This window comes from Felis catus, chromosome A1 (genome assembly GCF_018350175.1).
Source record: "Felis catus isolate Fca126 chromosome A1, F.catus_Fca126_mat1.0, whole genome shotgun sequence".
Lineage (NCBI taxonomy): Eukaryota > Metazoa > Chordata > Mammalia > Carnivora > Felidae > Felis > Felis catus.
This window is the reverse complement of record NC_058368.1, coordinates 67,548,968-67,570,973: the sequence shown is the minus strand read 5'-3', so window position 1 is coordinate 67,570,973 and position 22,006 is coordinate 67,548,968. Positions and strand designations below refer to the sequence as shown.

Here is a 22,006-nt window from a genome sequence, read left to right as displayed (position 1 = left end):
TGCTTTGAAAAGTGGTTCAAAAAGAATTTCAAGAGTTCAGAAGAATAAAAGAATGTACAGTGAAAAGAATCCCACCTGTTTCCTTATTACCCAGTTTCCTTCCAACAGGAAACCAATATTATTTTTGTAACTTGCCAAGGATGTATGTAGATAAGCATATATATCTTCTTCATTTTTTAATTTGTTTTTACTTAAGTAGTAACAAAGTATATGTTGTTCTGCACCTTGCTTTTTTCTTTTTTTTAACCTAAGATTATGAGAGAAGTATATCTTTAAAATGTAGTCGAATTTCATGAGTTTAATTGATTTGGAATATCAGTGTTCTTTAAGGCTAGGAAATGAACATATTTTATGACAAAATAATATGTGAGAAAAAATATATATAGTAAATTTCCCTTTTATTTTATAAGAAGGAGGAGGGGGAATAAGAAGAGAACTAAATTCCAAACCTTAGGGCTGTTGTTTTTAACTTTTCATATAGAAGGATATCAGAGAATTCCTCAAAAATATTTGAAGATGTGATATTCAAGTATATGTCTATATGTGGTATTTTAGATACATCTGTCTCTTTTCCAGTCAGAGGTCTAGCGTAGCAAAACAAGGGACCTATCCCATGAATTTACTAGTATAGATCATTCAGTTCTTCCATTTCTGTATACTTGATGTTAATGACAAAGTAATAGAGTGGAGATTAGAATGTAATCAACTAAACAAGAGTATTTCAGAGTCAAGTGGAACAAAAAAAACAATCAATTTATTCTGTATAGTGTGTGTGCATGTGTGTGTGTATGTGTGTGTGTGTGTGTGTGTGTGTGTGTATATATATGTATATATATATATATATATACATATATGTATATATATATATATACACCTCCTTACACATTACATACTTGATAAGTAACCATAATTTGTGAAGGTGCTTCAGTCTATTTCCCCATAATTCATAGTGAAAAATTAATGCCTTTAAATAATTATTGCATATATATATAATAATTAAAAAGCCTTAGGAAAAGCAGGATGAACTCCTATTAATATTAACTTACTGGGTTAAATGTTCCTCTATACAGAATTATGATGCTTTCTGTTTTACGTAACACCAAAACACCTGTGAAATTCTGGTTTCTAAAAAATTATCTCTCACCAACATTTAAAGTAAGTACATTAACCTTTTTATTATAGAGTGGTTCAATGTTTAAAAGTAAATTCTTTATGTCATTGTAAGTTCACAACATTTTCAGAATGAGCCTTTTGAAATTACTGTTTCTAATTTTAAAGTTTTGGTATTCATTGTTTTATCTGGCTTAAGAAAAATGTTATGCTGATTTTATTTAGAGAAGTGTTTAGGAGGACAGAAGGAGATGGTTTATTTTTAAGTAAACTCAAAATCAGAAGGATCAGTGGTTTTTCATGATAATATAATTAAACTTGGCAGTGAAAGATATGTACAGATTGTCAATAAAAAGAATTAGATTCTGTCATAATTTTACAAAGATAGACTAGAACAGTAGTATCCAGAGAACATGAAAACCCTACCATAGGAAGTAGTTCGATAGTCCCAGGAATAATAAGGCTCTTTGATCTTTCTGAGGCGCGGTGACTGCTGTGGTAGTGGTTTGGGGACTATATTCAGAAGTGTGAGGCATTTTATCCTGAGAAGTTTTCAGGGGGGCAACAGCTGCTCCCCTGTACTCAGCCTCACACTCTTGCTACAAAGTATACCCTGTTTCTCCCTATTCTCACTGCGGACTAATCAGATTTCATGCAAGTTAGGGTCTCATTCAGTAGCAGTTCAAAGGAGTTCTCTTTTTCTAAACCAAAACCAGCGGTAAAAGCAGAAATAAAAATAGCCAGCCATGTTGTTATTCCTTAATATTGCCAGGCACATTGCTGAGTGATTTACCTACATTATTTGTTCTTCATAAAGTTCTATTCACGGAAAACCAAGAATCAGAAATTACATAACCAGCCTGCACAATGGGGAGGTATCCAAGTTCACCTTAAGTTCAGTGATTAACTAGAAGGACTCACAGAAATAAGGAACACCATTATCGGGGTGCCTGGCCCGCTTGGTCGGTTAAGCTGCCAGCTTCAGCTCAGGTCATGATCTCATGGTTCGTGGGTTCGAGCCCCGTGTCAGGCTCTGCACTGACAGTGTGGAGCCTGCTTAGGATTCTCTCTCTCTCCTTCTGTCTCTGCCCTTCCCCCACTTTTGCGCACTCTCTGTCTCTCGGGATAGATGAATAAATTTAAAAAAAGAAAGAAAAGAGGGACACCTGGGTGGCTCAGTCAGTTGAACATCCAACTTCGGTTCGGGTCATGATCTCATGGTTCATGGGTTCGAGCCCCACGTTGGGCTCTGTGCTGACAGCTGAGAGCCTGGAGCCTGCTTCTGATTCTGTGTCTCCCTCCCTCCCTCCCTCCCTCCCTCTCTCTCTCTCTCTCTCTCTCTCTCTCTCTGCCCCTCCCCAACTTGCTCTCTCTCAAAAATAAACTTAAAAAAAAAAGAAAGAAAGAAACACCATTATGCTCACAGTTACAGTTTACAGCAAAGCAGTACAGGTTAGAACGAGCAACGCAAAGAGACGCGTAGGGCAGACCAGACCCAGAGCTTCCAGTTGTCCTCTCCCAGGGGGTTTGGCAGCAGCGCTTATTTCTCCCAGCAAAAACGTGACAATACACATGGAGTATTGCCAACCAGGGAAGCTCACTCAGACTGTGGTGTCCACAGTTCTTACTGAGGGTTGGCCACATAGACCCACTTGACTGCCACAGTGTTACCTTTGCCTCCAGCTCCTCGAGAGGTTCAGCTGATACGTTGTGGCTCACGGTCCCAGCGGTAAGTTGCATTGTTGGCGTAGACTATTTGGTGTTGACTGAGGCAGGACAGTAGAAGGCATAGAGGTTACCTACCGGGAGCCTGGGACAAAGGGTCTAACCTTTCTCTGAGCAAGCTCTGTCCTTTAAAGCAGAGTCCTGAGATCAAACAGCTAATTCAGCAGATAGCTGAGATCTGATCCCAGGCGTGCTGCCCTCACAGCCTGGTGCTTAACCCTCACGTAACAGCATCTTCCGCAACCACCAAGAGTGCCGCCTCCTGTGTGCATTTAGCAGTAGATAAAACCGAAAAAGAACCCAGTCATATAAACAACAAGTCCTACTAGTTTGTCAGCAAGTTTTTGATGTTATCCTACTAGGCAAATACTGCATAAGGGGATTGGTTAATTTTACATAAACTGAGATAATACAATCGTAAGATTCTCTCAGCAGGAAATATACCATTCAGTAGAAATATAGTGCTGTGTCTGCATAAAGGTCCTGTTCTCCCACATGACCAAAAGTAATACCATATCTGAAATAATATTTTCCTTCTTTTTGGAATTTTGTTCCTTTCCCTTAAAATGTTTCTTTTTGAAGCTTTTCATGTACAATGTGTACAAATCGTAAGTGTGCAGCTTTGATGAATTTTTACAAAGATAAAACACCTGTGTAACCAGCAATTAGATATAGAAATAGAAATTACTAGTACCCTAGATCCTTTCCTTCCAATTTTCAAAATGTACCTCCTCTCTTCCTTCAAACATTTAATGAATTCTGCCTGCGTAGGGAATAATCCTTTCCTGACCACACAGTCTGAAGTTACAGTCCCTTCTGATTTTTCACTCTGCTTCCCTTCCTTTTTTATTTTTTTTATTTATTTTTTTTTAAAGTACCTTCTTTTTTTTTTTTAATTTTTTTCAACGTTTATTTTATTTTTTGGGACAGAGAGAGACAGAGCATGAACGGGGGAAGGGCAGAGAGAGAGGGAGACACAGAATCGGAAACTGGCTCCAGGCTCTGAGCCATCAGCCCAGAGCCTGACGCGGGGCTCGAACTCCCGGACCGCGAGATCGTGACCTGGCTGAAGTCGGCCGCTTAACAGACTGCGCCACCCAGGCGCCCCGTTCCCTTCCTTTTTTATTTTTTCCTAGCGCTGTCTTCTATAGATAACTTACTGATTTCATTTAATCCACTCACCACCTCTAAAATGTAAGCATCATGAGGGCCACAATTTGTATCTGTTTTGTTCACATCTGTATCCCTAGGACCTAAAATAATGCCTGGCACGTAGGGCATGCTCAGTAAGGGTGGAGCCCGGTGCAGGGCTGGAGCTCATGATCCTGAGATCAAGAGTCCAACATTTAACTGACTGAGCCACCCAGGCAGCCCTCAGTGAAAATTGTAATACATATTTGCTGAATTAGAAAGTTTTTCTCATTTTTCCTAATACATATTTTTAAATTTTGAAATCAAAACAGTTATTCTCAACAACTGGTCTAGCCATAATTACAGCATTATAATTCATAAATAAAAACCAATGCTTATGCTAAGGAACATAATTTAAATCTACGTTGTTCTTACAAAAGCAAGGAGAAAATTTAAGTATATAACCAGCAGCTAGCTACAAATGAGAACTGAGCAGGAAAAAGCAAATTCTCTGTGTGCTAACCCGTCTCTCCCCACCCCTTTACCATTCTCCCTCTCACGTGGGGCTCTTGAACCAAACTTAACCAACAGTGTATTTCATTAACTGCTCTGGTTTAAACAGAATAAGATACTTTAAGTCTCTAAGACCCTGAATCAAATATCAGACATTCACACCCACAATGACTACCCTGTGTTTTTAATCCTTGAATTAGGTAGTCATAAATCTCAGACGTGAAACTCATGTGGAGAACCTAATTCATCAATTTACAACTCATTTTGTGGTTTTTTTGCACCCCTCTTCATGCTGTAGCTGTCTGACCAGCCAGTATGTTGACATAAACATAAACTGTTTGCTGTGTAGATGTTCCAAGATCCAAATGCTTTTCCTTTGTAGTTAGGCTTTCTCAAGTCAAACAGTAGCGATAAAAACTAGGGGAACATTGATCTTAGTTGATAAGCTTGCTAGTTAATATGGTATACCTATTTTTTAATGTCATTAGATCATACAGTTTTATGTGTACTTATATTTTGATATTTGTCAGCATTTTCCTATTCCTCATTAACAGGTATAAGTTGTAGAAATAGTTTACACTTTTTTACCAATTAGTTTGTAATAATTTATGGTAAACTCTTTCAAATGTTAAATTGTTCTCTAAACATATGAACATATTCTTTGATTCGTGTGTGTGTGTGCACATTTTTAGGAGGTGATTCCTCACATGGCTGAGGAATATGGGTTCCAGTACGAGCTAGTGCAGTATCAGTGGCCCCGCTGGCTTCACCAGCAGACGGAAAAACAGAGGATTATTTGGGGTTACAAAATTCTTTTCCTCGATGTCCTTTTTCCCCTAGCGGTGGACAAAATCATTTTTGTTGATGCTGACCAGGTAATAAGATTAACTGTTGCTTTCAGTAATACTTAAACTATGTTTGCGCTTCTGAGTACAGGGACTCAATTCATGTTGCTGGTGCTCATTATTGTCTTTGGTGCCCTGCTGCATAAATGTGGAAGACGTGAATGTGATATGTAAGGAAAGTGTCTTTAAAAAAAAACGGTCAGAATTCCAGGGGAAAATCAAGCGTATCACCAGAAGTACCACTTATTATTTGGACATTGCAGTTTTCTCTCTGAAGTGGTAGTTTTTTGATTTTGGTAATTAAAAATGAGTACTGAAATTAGTCATGATAAAAGTAGTTGCGTGAGTTCCTATGAATGTATGAGCTGTTGGCTTAAAAGGAGCTATGCTTCTTGCTGAAAAAGTTGGCGATTACAGACAGCTCTCCTCTCTTGCTTGTACCTCCCACAAGCATTCTTGGGCCTTTAGCCCATAGCCAAAACCTCATCATCCTTACACTTAAGGGGGAAAAATGTCCCAAATGTATCCCCCAAAAACCCATTCTGGTACCTAGCTTTCAAAACTTACATATCCAAAAATTAGGACTTTTCCCCTTCCCTCCTTGCATTGCATGCCTTTGTAATCACTAATGGGAAAAATATTTGCAAAATACACAGAATCTTTAAGAAGAACAGTAAATAATAATGTTATATAAATTAAGTACACAAGTTAGTATTTATATTTAGGACAAAAGTGTATTTTCAAATCCTCTATTAGAGTTTACTTGTATTGTTAACTCTGTTGTTGTTTTTGTGTTAGTTTCCAAGTTGACAAATATGAATCATTATCCTTAAAAATGAAGCAAACAGGAAAGTGTGGATAATGAGCTAAGCATTTCAAAACATATTGTCTAACATAAAACATATTTCTCCTACCTTCCCCCTGCTTACACAGTGGCATTTTCCAGCAGGCTAGAGTCTATTAAAAACTGGAACACACTAATGTTATTTCATTAAAGCCATTGAGGATAATTAAGAGGTTTTTCTTCATCATTCAGACTAATATTGGCCAATATAAAATACTGGAGATTTATCATAAAAATGATTTTGAATTGTTAATCCATACCTTGATAAACTAAGAGCGATGAACTTGTGAAATATTTAATTTCTTGCCAAAATGCATATTGTTTAAGAAATCTTGATTAAGATGACATGACAGACTATTCTTATTAATAAGACCACTGTCCTGTAGACTAGGCATATGCATTTTAGGTTTCTCTTCATCTGTACGAACAAGAGAAAAGGGAACTTCATAAACTCCATACTGCTTGAAAGAGCTGTGAGCAGGGAGCCTGGGTGGCTCAGTCAGTTAAGCGTCCAACTTCAGCTTGGGTCACGATCTCATGGTTCGTGAGTTCGAGCCCTGTGTTGGGACTGGGTGCTGACAGCTCAGGCCTGGAGCCTGCTTCAGATTCTGTGTCTCCCTTGTTCTCTGCCTCTCCCCTCTCACACTCTGTCTGTCTCTCAAAATAATGAACATTGAAAAGCAATTTTTAAAAAAGAAAGAGCTGTGAGGAAAACACAGTTCTGTTTCTACAGTCAGGTGACAATTTGAGATTCACGTTAAAAAGGCTTATTATAATAGCATAATGTTCTATGATTGTATAGGCTTCATCAGAGAAACTGTTTTAATTATTTAGATTGTAAGACATGACCTAAAAGAACTCCGAGATTTTGATCTGGATGGAGCGCCCTACGGGTACACCCCATTTTGTGATAGCCGCACTGAAATGGATGGGTATCGTTTCTGGAAAAAGGGATACTGGGCATCACATCTTTTAAGAAGGAAATACCATATCAGGTAAGAAAATCCATACTCTTACTTTTTAGTAACCAAATAACTTACTGGATCTCAATACTCTGTTTTCTTAGAAATCAGACAGTTAGGACAACCAATTGGTGTTTGCTATGTGCTAATCACTCTTACAAGACTTTACATGTATATATTTTTTAAACATAGATTCATCTCTTTTTAGTATTTATTTATTTGTTTGTTTGCTTATTTTGGGAGAGAGGAACAGCACAAGCAGGGGAGGGGCAAGTGGAAGAGGGAGATAGAGAATCCTAAGCAAGCTCTGTGCCGTCAGTGCAGAGCCCAGCGCGGGGCTCAATCCCACGAACTGTGAGATCGTGACCGGAGTTGATATCAAGAGTCAGACACTTGGGGCGCCTGGGTGGCGCAGTCGGTTAAGCGTCCGACTTCAGCCAGGTCACGATCTCGCGGTCCGTGAGTTCGAGCCCCACATCGGGCTCTGGGCTGATGTCTCAGAGCCTGGAGCCAGTTTCCGATTCTGTGTCTCCCTCTCTCTCTGCCCCTCCCCTGCTCATGCTCTGTCTCTCTCTGTCCCAAAAATAAATAAACGTTGAAAAAAAAATTTAAAAAAAAAAAAAGTCAGACACTTAACCAACTGAGCCACCCAGGCACCCCAAGACTTTACCTGTATCAACTCATAAAATTTCTGTGACAACCTTTTGAGATACTGTTATCATCCCCATGTAATAGATGTTTCAGAGGGATGAAGCACTCATGTAACTTGCCCAGGCTTACACTGTTAGTGCGTAACTGAGCCAGGAGTTAAACCAAGTAATGGAACTCAGGGGAGAGGCTCCTGACCACAACAGAAGACTTAAACTGGCTTGTCATATAACAAAATGAACATGCTGTCTTCAAATATGTTGTTTTGTAGAGCCATGAGTTCCATGGTATCTTGGAAAAACCTGTGGTGACTCTAAGAGGATATGGATCCTAACAGTATTATAACAAACCTCAAACCCTTGGAAACAGTTTTAGAATTGGGAGAAAATTTAGGAAAGGACTTGTTGTTATTAGACCCAGGGATATCTGAAGTCAATCCCATTACTGTAAATAGTCACTGGGGGAAAGTAAAAATACGTGAACAACATGAGCCACCAAAGACTGTTCACCTTTGCAGTGCCTTGTATGTAGTGGATCTCAAGCAGTTCAGGAGAATTGCAGCCGGTGACAGGCTCCGGGGCCAGTACCAAGCTCTCAGTCAAGATCCAAACAGTCTGTCAAACCTAGATCAGGTAAGTAGAACGTTCTTAGACTCATTTGCAGTGCATAGATCCAGACGGCTCCAATTCCCTGCTTGTAAACTTTAAAACCTTATATTTTCAGCCTCTCCCTCCCTTTCCATTTTGGAAAACAGTTTGGGATTTTCTTAAAATTTAAACTTAAACCTACCATATGACCAGTTATTCTCTTTGAAGGGAAATGAAAGCACATGTCTACACAAATACTTGTGCATGAATAGTAGCAGCTTGGTTTGTCAAATCCAAATCCCACAACAATCTTGTATTCATTATCTGTTGCTACCTAATGACTTACCTGAAAAGCTAGCCACTTACAGTAACTGTGGGTCAGGAATCTGGGTCTGACATTGCTGGGCATTCTGCTGCAGTCTCTCACAACGCTGAAGTCTTTGTGGACCCAGGGGTTGCCATCTAATCTGAAGACTTGACTGGGTCGGTCACTCACATGATTGTGGGCATGATTCAGGGCTTTGTCACCTGTGAGGCTCATTTGCCATTTAAACTTCCTTTAACGCAGGCGCCAGCAGTCTTTACTTAGAAAGCCCCGAGCATGCAGAAATGTGAGAATTCTCCTGGAGCATTGTTTCCTAACAGGGACACGAAAGGTCACCTCCAAATCTGGAGAGCACAGCGATGGCAGCCATAAACAGCAAGAGCAGGCACGGTGTGGGTGATCGGTCGCCTTGTTTCAGGTCAGGCAGAGGCATTGAGGCTATCCGCTTGGGGCAGTGAAGAGCGGTGGGTTTCTGGGCTTCCCGCTCCATTCCTGACACGAGGGGTGAAGTCCAGGGCAGCTGTGGGCATAGTTCTGGGGCATGGATTCATCATGACACAAGATGGTTGAGTCAGATTAAATGTTTACTAGCTTAAAAATAGATATTTTAGGGGCACCTGGGTGGCTCGGTTGGTTCAGCATCTGACTTTGGCTCCAGTCATGATCTCATGGTGTGGGTTCGAGCCCCATGTCGGGCTCTGTGCTGACAGCTCAGAGCCTGGAGCCTGCTTCAGACTCTGTGTCTCCCTCTCTCCCTCTCTCCCTCTCTCTCTGCCCCGCCCCCTCATGCGCGCGCACACTCTCTCTCTCAAAAATAAATAAACGTTAAAATTTTTTTCAAATAGATATTTTAGATCTGCATATGATTCTTCGGACCCGTTTTTAATTTAATTGACCTCATCGACCTCATTCCCTCTGACTCTAATTTCTATACCTCTGTGTTTAAATCATTTTTTTCTTCTATAGGATCTTCCCAATAATATGATTTACCAAGTGGCCATTAAGTCTCTTCCTCAAGACTGGCTGTGGTGTGAAACCTGGTGTGACGATGAATCCAAACAGAGAGCCAAAACAATCGATCTGGTGAGTGCGTGTGTGTTGTCATTTGTGTTTAAGCAGATGTGAAAATGCTCGAATAGAAGTATCTTCTCTTTTACAAATGGAATGGCACACATGTGGCACACTGCTGCTTAGTCTATTTGCTCTATTTACTTAGGTTGGCCAAGTACAGGGCTGTCTCCGGGGGCCCCCAAGGTCACCCCCAAGTTTGCTGAATCACAAGAGGACTCACAGGACTCAGAATATCATCATACTCATGGCTGTGCTTTATTCCAGTGGGTTCAGGGCAAAAGGGAAAGGATGTATGGGGCAAAGTCCAGAGAAAACCAGATGCCAGCTTCCAAGAGCCCTCTCCCCATGCAACCTCACAGGGCAAGCTTAATCCCTGAAGCTATAAGGAATTTCACAGCACATGTGAAGTGTTGTCTACCAGGGAAGCTGATTAGGAACCCAGTACCCAGGATTCTTATTGAGGGCTGGTCCCATAAGCACGCCCCTGCCTGTCACATACCAGGCACTTGACACTTTAAAAGCTTATAATTCGCAACATCCAGAAGGAAAGCACGTGTTTGGCATAAACTATGTGGTTGGCACAGGTTAGGCATGGTGAGCCATTCTTATCAGGAATGGTGGGAACACTCCTGAAACCCAAGTTCCCAGATGCCAGCCGAGGCCCCTCCTTGCAAGCAGGCCTTCCCGAGGATAGCGATCTCAGGCTTGCTGGGTTCCTCGTTAATGCACAGCGGCATCTGAGAGAAAGACCATGAGCTGCTGAAATGTTCCTGGATTAACTATCATCTTAATACACAATCAGTTTGGTTCTCCTGCCAATATTTTTCCCAAATGTGTCTACTTGAATTATCCTATACATGTCTGGGTTTTTTTCCTTCCTTTTGAGAAAAATTTTTAACTTTTAGTTTTAAGCAGTTTATGCTCTCTTTCTCCTAGACATGAAATATTTCAAGCTAATGTATTGTCTAGCTATCTTGAACTTACATTCCAGTACTATAGTGTCTTTAATAGTTGTATCGTCATTCTTTTTCTGACCATGTTGTTTTTATGTGCTAATTTGAGTTTAAAATAATTATTTATAAGATCTTCCGTTAAAAAATAAACTATCCAAATATTAGCATTCATGCAGTTTTGAACATAAGACAGGACAATAAAATCTAGGGACATTTTTCTAGGTACGTGTAGAAATGTATAGGAAAGTGGTAGCACACCAACTTGTCAGATTGCAGTCAAAGGTGATAGAAAGTAGCAGAATCGAGGTGGCATTGTTAAGAAAGCAAGGGAATTTTCTAAAGAGAGACCAAGAACCTTACTGAACATAACTCATAAGATGTTAAGGTTGTACTGTGACCTATAAGGTTGTGACTCATACATTAGTGACATAAGGTCTCCTTGGGATCTCCAACACTTAGGTTAACATGAGCTAATTATAACAAACCCCAGATTTCAGTGGTGTCACACTCACCTAAGTCCAGATCTAAGTGGGTGTTGTCAGTGAGTAGCTTCCCTGTCCATCACGGGACCAGCCTCCATCCATCTTGTGGCTCCTTCATCCTCTGAGGTGCTGTCATCATCTGTAGCCATCAGAAGCTGATCTTCCAGTATGGCAGCCACTTGCCACATGTGGCCATTGAGCACTTAAAAATATTGCTGATCTGGGGCGCCTGGGTGGCTCAGTCGGTTAAGTGTCCGACTTCGGCTCAGGTCATGATCTCGTGGTTCATGAATTCAAGCCCCGCGTCGGGCTCTGTGCTGACAGCTCGGAGCCTGCAGCCTGTTTCGGATTCTGTGTCTCCCTCTCTCTCTGACCCTCCCCCCATTCATGCTCTGTCTCTCTCTGTCTCAAAAATAAATAAACGTTAGAAAGAAAAAAATTTTTTTTAAATATTGCTGATCTGAATTGAGATGTGCTGTAAAGTATAAAATACACACTAGATTTTGAAGACTCAGCACAATAAAAAGAATATAAAAATATAAATAATATTTATATTTATTACATATTGACTGATGGTGTTTTTGATATATTTGTATGTTTATTTCACCTGTTCCATTTATACTTTTATATGTGGCTACTAGAAAATTTAAAATTCCATCATATTTCTGTTGGGTAGTGTTGATCTGGAGAGGAGAAAGAGTATGAGGAATGCTTCCTGACTCCTAAAAGCTGCGGCCCCTTGGTGGATTGGTTGTGGGGCCACATTTAGATGTAAGGGGAGCTAAGAAATGTCATTCCCAGATGGGCAGCTGCTACTTAGTGATAGGTCTACATAGAAAAAAGATGGCATAAATTTTCGTGGACAGATAGCCATCCCTCCCACAGAAACACTTAAAAATGAGAGAACATGCTAATTTGGGCCAACTTCTTGGGGAAAAAAGTTAAGTGAATGCAGACAAACCCCAAGGAAATGGCCTAATGAAGAGGAAAAAGCATGATTAATGGCATCAAAGGTGAGGATGAGAGCATTTATGAATATCATGGTACCATCTCGGCTCTGTTTCAGTCAGCCTGGGCATTATTGACATTTGAGACCATAGAATTCATAATTGTGGGGGGCTGTCCTGGGCCCTGGAGCACATTTAGCAGCATCTCTGGCTTTACCCACTAGATGGCAGTAGTGCCCCACCACCCCCCAGTCATGACACCCAAAAATGTGTCCAGACCTTGCCAAAGCTCCCCTGGGGGGCATGATAACCCATGTAAGCACCACCAATATAGATGGGGGGGGGGGGGAATTGTAAGACAGAAAACTAAGGGAAACACAGTATTTTAACAGTTTCTGACAGGATTAAAATGGAAATAGTTCCATTATCTTTACTTTATAGAACATAATGCCTGTAAGGTTAATTTCTGCAGAGAAAATCTCCTTTTCCCACTTACTTCAGGAATATATTACTATAGGAAAAAATCCACAATGGAATGAAGTGAAAATATTTGATGAGGAAGGGATTACGACAACAGGCTCAGGGCGCCTGGGTGGCTCAGTCGGTTGAGCGTCCAACTTTGGCTCAGGTCATGATCTCGCAGTTTGTGAGTTTGAGCCCCGCATCGGGCTCTGTGCTGACAGCTCGGAGCCTGGAGCCTGTTTCGGATTCTGTGTCTCCCTCTCTCTCTCTGCCCCTCCCCTGCTCACGCTCTGTCTCTCCCTCTCTCCCAAAAATAAATAAACATAAAAAAAAAGAAGACAATAGGCTCATGGCTCGTACATAACCAGTAGCACTCCCATAAGGAATTAGGGAGAAAGCAAGTTGCGGCAACTACAAGACGTCACATGAAAGTGAGCTCAAGGTGTGTTCTCTATTAATGTCTTGTAAAGAGCAAATGGGATGCTTCTGGAACTTTGTGACATTTGTCCTCCTCCCATAGTCCTTCATGTCTTGGTCGATGGCATCTCCATTCTTCATGTCGCTTAAGCCCCACACTCTTGGGTCATCTTTGACCTCTCTCCTCACACCTCACATCCAGCACATTAGCATCTTGTCAGCTGTACCGTCACATACATCCAGAATCAGATCCTTTTCCTGTTCACTTTGCCTTTTGACCTCTTAATTTCCCAAGAAACCCCATAATAGGACCAACTGCTTGCTGAGTCGTTTACATCAGTCAGATATCAGTGGAAGCATAGAGATTATCTTATTTCAGCTTCCTCCCTTGTGATGAAGCTAAGATCTTCCCCCCACCCAGCCCCCCCCCCCCCCCCCCGCCACACACACACAGTTAACTGAAATGTATGGGTCTTACTACCAGTAGGCAAAGAGTTGGAACCATGAGGACTGAGGATCTGTACCCATCGTTATTCCACTGTATCTGTCAGGTAGACTAGTTAATATGTTTAGACATGAGATTTATAAACTCCTGTGAATTTCACCCTATCAGTATTTTGACACATGAGTTCCAGTTAACTGATTTTTAATATCGCCACAGTTGCTAATTAGAACAGAAGCATATAAAGGGGAGGGAATGCTTTTGCTAAACAAACTCGAGGAATTTCTAAAGGCTAACAATATTTGTCTGTGGAAAACACAAGTATATAAACCAGATTTTAGTCCAAAGAAAGATAAGAGAATACTTATTAATATAGTCTGCTATGTTCTTTTACAAAATAATCATGTAATTAGATCTTTTGCCAAAACATTTTGGAGAAGTGTTTGACAGACTCCTTGTTAACCGTAAGAATGTTTTTAAACAATTTTTGTTTAAATTTCTGATTGAGGTATTTGCATTAAATACTTACTGCTTACATAAACTATCATTTGTCATTTCGCTTGATCCTTTCCCTATTAAACTAAGTACTTTTATTTGTTAGTGATTTAAATATTTAGTACTTAGGGCTCTGCTTTTTATAAAATTCATTTTGTATGCTGTAGTGACATAGTAATGTTCTCAAGTATTTCCTTTTTTCCTGGACAATGATCTGTTCATCCTCTATCCCTCCCTCCTTCCCTCCCACCCTTCCTTCCTTAAATGAAGCATAATTAACATACAAGGAAAGTCATTTTTCATTAACCGAATTTTATTTAAACTTTTAGTGCAATAATCCCAAAACAAAAGAACCTAAGCTAAAAGCTGCTGCCAGGATTGTCCCAGAATGGGTGGAGTATGACACTGAGATACGACAACTGTTAGAACACCTAGAAAACAAGAAGAAAAATGCAAGTAAGTCATCATTCTATGGTGGTGTCTGAATCATGTGTTGCCTGAAGTGAAATTAAAATAGATTACAAACTCATTTCTTGGTGAATTTAGTAAATGATCAGGTCAGAATTTCTTTCAGAAAATTTGTGACATTATTAAGAACTTCATTTTATGTGGACTTAAACTCACAAATTTAAAACATGGATAGAGAATCTATTCCCCCATGGATGTAACTTCAGTTCATATCACCACATAAATGGGTGCCAAAGCATTAGCCTCTGACACAAGAGGTAGAAAATAAAAGTAGAAAACATGCTTGTCTTTAGGATTACACCAAATGTCCCAAATATGAAAATCCAAACCCTAAAGTTTAGTGAAAGACTTATATGGAACCTAGAAATATTACCTCCTATCTCCCGAATTAATCCCATGTGGAATATGGATTTCCCATGTGTTCCTGGTTCTAGTAGCCTCCTCAGGGCTGGAAGGTGACTTCGACTAGATTTGCTTCCATTTCTAAGATTAAAATGTGGTTACCTAGGCATTTCATCACTCTACATAAACCTTCAACAAGTAAGTGTTGAATATTCTGTTAAAACTGCTGTAAACTTCTTGATTGCTCCTAATTCTCTTTCCTCATTAGTGCCTAGTTCTCTCAATTTTTCTTTACTCTTTTTTAAAAATAGCACTGAGCTCCAGTGTTAGAGACTTTCAAACAGGTTGTATTAATCCTCAACAGTAATTCTTCCCAGTGGTTCAGAATAATATTCTTATTTCCCTCAGCTTTATCTTTTTTAGAAGCTGAAATGTTAAATATAAACATACAAATGTTATACATAAGGGCGCCTGGGTGGCTCAGTTGGTTGAGTGTCTGACTCTTGATTTCAGGTCATGATCTCACAGTTTGTGGGTTGAAGCCCTGCATCAGTCTCAGTGCTGGCAGTGTGGAGCCTGCTTGGGATATTTTCTTTCTTTCTCTCTCTCTCTCTCTCTCTCTCTCTCTCTCTCTCTCTCTCCCACTCTCCCACTCTCCCACTCTCCCACTCTCCCACTCTCCCACTCTCACTCTCTGCCCTTCCCCCACTCATTCACTTGCACAAGCACATGCGTGTGCACCCTTGCACTCTTTCTCAAAATAAATAAACTTAAAAAACATTATATATAAACTTTCTCTCATAAGCATGAAATTGTGTTTCATCTTTTTGTATTCTTTAACAAAACCTATGCAGTTATTTTCTGAGAGGTTGAGTATTTAAAACACATCCATGTTTTGTTAATGAATTTATTTTTCTACTGTTTATTTATTTTGAGAGAGAAAGGGCATAGGGGAGGGGCCGAGAGAGAGAGAATCCCAAGCCCAGTGTGGGACCCCATCTCACACACTGTGAGATCATGACCTGAGCTGAAATCAAGAGTCAGATGCTTAACCGACTGAGCCACCCAGGTGCCCCTATTTTTAATTAATAACTTAAATAATTTGAAGACACCATTTCAATTCAGAAGAAGATTCTGTAAGTGGTGTGATACAACTGTTTTAAAAGGGAGTTGAAGAAGGCAGAAAACGGGAGAAAGGGGTGGGGAAAGGAAGACAGAAAGGAAATTTTTACACAATTACCTCAAAATTTTTTAATGCACAGAACATACGGATGAAATGTTTCTCTTCCCAAATTGGAAAGAGTTAAAGGATTAATAATAGCCAGAGTTAGTGAGGTTACTGACAAGTGAGCACTCATATGCTCATACATACAGCAGCTGTATAAATTAAGGAAATTTTACAATGTGTATAAAAACTAAAATATGTGTGTCAGGTTTACATTTAAAAAGAGAAGTGAGGGGCATCTGGGTGGCTTAGTCGGTTAAGCATCTGACTCCTGATTTCAGCTCAGGTCATGATCTCACAGTTTGCGAGTTTGAGCCCCGCGTTGGTCTGTGTGCTGATGGTGTGGAGCCTGCTCGGGATTCTCTCTCTCTCTCTCTCTCTCTCTCTCTCTCTCTCTCTCTCTCTCTCTCCCCCTCCTCTACTCATGTGCGCACACGCACTCTCTTTCTAATAAATAAATAGAGAAATATGTATACATGTTATGCCATTGTTTTTAATAATGAGATAGAAATAATTGATCCATTAATAGAAGATTGATTATATAAATGTCAATACATACAAAGAAATATTGTAGTCTTTCAAGAGAATTGAGATAAATGTATTTGTGGATAGCATATTTTAAGTTAAAAATATAGTAATATTTGTAATTGGCCCCATCTTAAATAAAAATGGCATGTTTGTATACATACCTATGAATGTGTAAAAATAAGTTTTACAAAAGATTTTTGGATTTTTTACTTAATTTTGAATTACAAATGTAAGTCTGTTATAAACATGAAAACAATATGGAAGTACTATATATAGAAAGAATAAAATTGGAAGACCTCTTTTACTCAAACACAAAGAGGCAATCATTTTTAAGGCTATAGTAAGCCTTGTTTTATAACTTTTGCATTTCTCTTATTATAAGCTGTATTAGTTTTCTGGGGGTGCTCTAACACAGTACCACAAAGTAGCTGACTCAAACGGAAGAAATTTTTTGTCTCACTGTTCTAGAAGCTTGAAGTCCAAGATCAAAGTGTCTTTAGAGTTGGTTCCTTCCTGAGGGCAGTGAGGGAGGATCTGTCCCAGGCCTTCTCTTGACTTGTAGGTAGCCACTTTCTCGCTGCGTCTCTTCACATTGTCTTCTCTCTGTATACGTCTCTGTGCAGATTTCCTCATCCTACAAGGACACTAGTCATGTTGGATTAGGGTCTACCCCGATGATGTCATTTTAACCATATTACTTCTGTAAAGACTATCTCCAAATAAGGTCACATTCTGAAGTCCTGCAGGTTAGGGTTCCAATATATGAATTTTGGAGAAACACAGTTCAACCTGTAACATAGATGGAGTTGAGAATCTGGTCATATGTTTCAGGGACATTTGTAACTCTGTTTTTCGACTGCTTATTTTTATCCTTTGCTCATTTTTTCTAGAGGATTATTGTCCAATACTGGAAAAAAGTTGATGGTCTTTATTTCAGAGATTTGTGTTGCCACCTTTATCATACACTAAATTCCTGCATTATTTCTGTCTCATTTGGCACATTTTTTATCCTGTTCCATTTATCTCTGTCTATACATGTGCCTATTATATACTTTTTTAATTAGAAGATTTATAGCATGTTTTATTACTGAGTAGGGCTCATCTCCCCTCATTACTATTTCGTTGTTGTTTTCCTGGTATTCTTGTGTATTTTTCCATATAAGCTTTAGAATCATCTAGTTCCAGAAATTTTTCGGTTTTTCTTTTTTGGTGGGGGGTAGAGACGAGGATGGAGGGAAGATTACATTAAATTTATTACTTAAGTTAGGGAGTATTGACGTGTTTGTGAAAACTGTTCTTTGCACCTAAGAACATGTTGTATCTTTATGTTCAGTTTCAGTTTTATGTTTGTCAAGAATCATAACATTTTAATCATATAGGTCTTACCCATATCTTTTTTAAGCTTGTCCCTAGGTATTTCATCTTTTTGTTATTATTATAAATGGGATTTTCTCTTACAGTGTATCTTACTGGTATTTGCTTGTGATAGATTATTGTTTTCAGCTTATGAATCTTTATGATCATACTGAATCCCCCTATTATTTATAGTAATATTTCAGTTGGTTCTCTTGAATTTTTTCCCCTAGGATTACATACATCTTATCTGCAAACAAAAATGGTTTTTCCTCTAATCATTATACCTCACATTGCTTTTTCTTGTCTAATTGCTTTGGTTGATATATCTAATATGATGTTAAATATTAGCTTCTTTTTCTCACTTTGTTTTGCCAATCTTCTCTGTTTCCCTGTTAAGATAATGGCTTTGGACTAAAAAATTTATGTTGAGGAAATATCCATTGATTCCTGTTCTAATAAGTGTTTTTTATCAAGAATGGGTTGCATTTTATCAACCGCATCCTCAACAAAAATAGAAGCAACTGCCTGGTTTTTATATTTGATTTATTAATATAATAGACAATATTAATAGATTTACTAATATTGAAATTTCCTGTGTTCCAGAAACAAACTCAGCTTGGTCATGACCTATTATTCTTTATTTTTCCTTTTTTTAAATTAAGATATTATAGCTATAATATTCATTTCAAGCATGTAACATTCATTATTTGTATATATTGTGAAATTATAGATACTTATAAAATTTGTTTTTCTTGTGATAAGAACTTTTAAGGTCTCTTAGCAACTTTCAGTATACCATAGAGTGTTGTTAACTATAATCACCATGCTGTGCATTACATCCCTATTACTTATTTTATAACTAGAAGTTTGTACCTTTTGACCCCTCACCTATTTTATCCATCCCTCAACCTCACTCTGACAACCACTAATCTATTCTCTGTGTGTGTGAGCTCAGTATTGTTTTATTTTAGATTCCTTATATAAGTGAGATCATACAGTATTTGTCTTTCTCTGACTTATTTCATTTAGCATAATGCCCTCAAGGTCCATTCATGTTGTACAAAGGGTAGGATTTCCTTCTTTTTGTGTAATGTTCTGAGGAACTGCCGTAGGTTTTCCATCGTGGCTGCAGCAGTTTACATTCCCATCAACAGTGCACAAGGGTTCCCTTTTCCTCCACATCCTTGCTAACTCTTGTTATTGTCTTTTTGATTAATTGCCATTCTACAGGTACATGATGATAACTATGGTTTTGATTTTCATTTCGCTATGATTAGTGATTTTGACCTATTTATCTTTTTTGGGAAAATGTCTCTTCAGAGCCTCTGTCCATTTTCTTAATTGGATTGTTTAGATTTTTGCTATTGAGTTGTATGAGTTCTTTATATATTTTGGATATTACCCCCTAATCAGATACATAGTTTCTTTCATCTGCAGAAGCTTTTTAGTTTCATGTAGTCCCATTTGTTTACTTTTGTTTTTATTATCTTTACTTTTGATGACAAATTCAAAAAATTATTGCCAACACTGATATCAAGATGCTTACTGCCTATGTTTTCGTCTGGGAGGTTTATAATTTCAGGTCTTACATTTGAGTCTTTAATCCATTTTGAGTGAATCTTTGTGTTTGGTGTAAGAACGGGGCAAAGTTTCATTCTTTTGCATGTGGCTGTCCAGATTTCCCAACACTATTTATTGAAGAAATTGTACTTTCCCCATTGCCTATTCTTGGCTTCTTTGTCATAAGTGCCCATCATTCTGTTTCAGTGATCTGTGTATCTGTTTTTATGGCAATGTCAAACTGTTTTGGTTACTGTAGCTTTGTGATATAGTTTTCTTGGTTTTGTTTGTTTGTTTGTTTTGTTTTTTTGGAGAGGGAGAAAGAATCTTCCCACAAAGGGCAGAGAGAAGTGGGGCTCACCCAAAGCAGAGTTCGTGTTCACTGAAGCAGAGTTTGTGCTCACCTGAAATGGGTCTCAAGCTCACCCAAAGCAAGCCTCCAACTTACGAACCATGATATCATGACCTGAGCCGAAGTCAGATGCTTAATGACTGAGACACCCAGGCACTCCTGTAATACAGTTTTAAATCAGGGACCCTGATGCCTCCAGCTTCATCATTTCTCTGTGTTACTTTGGCTATTTGGTGTCTTTTGTGGTTCTTCATAAGTTTTAAAGTTGCTTGTTCTATTTCTGTGAGAAATGATATTGGAATTTTGATAGGGATTGCATTGAACCTATAGGTTGCTTAGGATAGTATGGACATTTTAATAATATTAATTCTTTCAGTCCGTGAGCATGGAATATCTTTCTGTTTGTGTCTTCATCAATGTCTTAGAGTTTTCAGGGTATAGGTCTTTCACCTCCTTGGTTAAATTTATTCCTAGTATTTTATTCTTTTTGATACAATTGTAAATAGATTATTTTCTTAATTTTTCTTTCTTATAGTTTGGTATCAGTGTATAGAAACACAACAGATTTCTGTATATTGATTTTATGTCCTGCCACTTTACTGAATTCATTTATAGTTTTAACAGTTTTTTTAGTGGTCTTTAGGGTTTCTTCTATATAATATCATGTTATCTTCAAATACTGACAGTTTATGTCTATTCAGCTTGGATGCATTTTCTTTTCTTTCCTAATTGCTATGGCTGGTACTTCTAATAGTATATTGAATAAAAGGGGCAAGGGTAGGCATTCTTGTTCATGATCTGAGAGGAAAAGTTTTCAACTTTTTGCCGTTGAATATAATGTTTGTTTTCTGTGGACTTGTCATATATGGTCTTTATTACATTGAGGTACAGTCCCTCTATACCCACTTAGTTGTGAGTTTTTGTCATAAATGGATGGTGAGTTTTTTCAAATGCTTTTTCTGCATCCATTGAGATGATTTTTATCCTTCATATTGTTGATGTTTATCATGTTGATTGATTTGTGGATATTGAACCATCCTTGCATCTCTGGAATAAATCCCACTTGATCTTGGTGTGTGATCTTTTTAATGTATTGTTGAATTCAGTTTGCTAATATTTTGAGGATTTTTGCATTTTTATTTATCAGGAATAATGGCCTGTAATTTTCTTTCCTTATAAAGTACATTTTTCTGGTTTTGGAATCCAGTTAATGCTGATCTTATAAAATGAGTTCGGGTGTGTCCTTCTCTGTCTGTTGTTTGGAAAAGTTAAGAAGGATCGGTATTATTCCTTAAATGTTTGGTAGAATTCACCAGTGAAGCCTTTTGGTCCTGGACTTTTGTTTCTCAGGAGGTTTTGATTACTGATTCAGTCTCAGGTTTGTTAAGGTATTCTATTTCTTCATGAGACAGTATATTCATGGTAAGTTGTATGTTTTTAGGGATTTATTCATGTCTTCTAGATTGTCCCTGGGTTGTTTTTTTTTTTTTTTTTTTTTTGGTGTATAATTGTTCATAGTAGTCTCTTAGGATCCTTTGTATTTCTGTGGTTATATTTTCTATTACCTAGTTTTTTTCTCTGTTCAGGGAAATTTTTTTTTTTTTACTTTATCTTCTATTGATTATTTTTGAAGGGGGCAATCACATCTTAATTAATGTCTTCCCTAGGCTCATTATTATTATTCCCTTTACATTTTGTCTCAGGTGAAATTCGGTGAAGAAGAAACATAGTCTACCATCTCAAATTGTGGAATAGGATGCACTTACATTGTACTTTAATTCATTTCTGCCTGAAAATATCCTGAATTCTCAGTGTTTTAAAATCAGTTAGTATGTGACAACTCAGTAATACAAAAGAAACCATTTTGGTCTCTGATAGTCTTCACTGATTCTCGCATTTGTATCAGCTAAATCAGTATTTGACTGCTCTCTCTTCCCATCACAGAAGGAGACCATATATGGCTTCTGCTCTTTGTTGTTCCATTACATTAGTGATAGGCTATTTGTGCATAGTAAGTGATAAATACATATTTTTCAAGGCTTCAAATTGCCAGACAGTGTGCTAGGCTTTAGAGATAACAGAGATAACAAAGATATGGTCCTTGTCCTCATAGACTCATGAAAGCTCCCTTCTAGGTGGTAAAATGTAAGTACTTATGATACAGTAATGCACAAACAACTAATAATGAAGCAAAAAGGTACTAACCAAACAAAAGG

General features: G+C 38.4%; 1 protein-coding gene across 3 annotated transcripts in view; it reads left to right on the top strand.

The window, feature by feature from the left end:
- Nucleotides 1-22,006, top strand: part of UGGT2 (UDP-glucose glycoprotein glucosyltransferase 2) — a 188,535-nt gene that overhangs the window by 165,917 nt on the left and 612 nt on the right. For 2 of the 3 annotated variants that reach the window (XM_011280607.4, XM_045055130.1), the window contains 6 exons: nucleotides 1,071-1,155; nucleotides 5,172-5,354; nucleotides 7,003-7,163; nucleotides 8,296-8,410; nucleotides 9,657-9,773; nucleotides 14,289-14,415. In XM_011280607.4, coding sequence (XP_011278909.3) covers nucleotides 1,071-1,155; nucleotides 5,172-5,354; nucleotides 7,003-7,163; nucleotides 8,296-8,410; nucleotides 9,657-9,773; nucleotides 14,289-14,415 — 788 coding nt within the window. The remainder of the gene's footprint in view (nucleotides 1-1,070; nucleotides 1,156-5,171; nucleotides 5,355-7,002; nucleotides 7,164-8,295; nucleotides 8,411-9,656; nucleotides 9,774-14,288; nucleotides 14,416-22,006) is intronic. The other variant, XM_045055129.1, reaches the window with a different exon arrangement.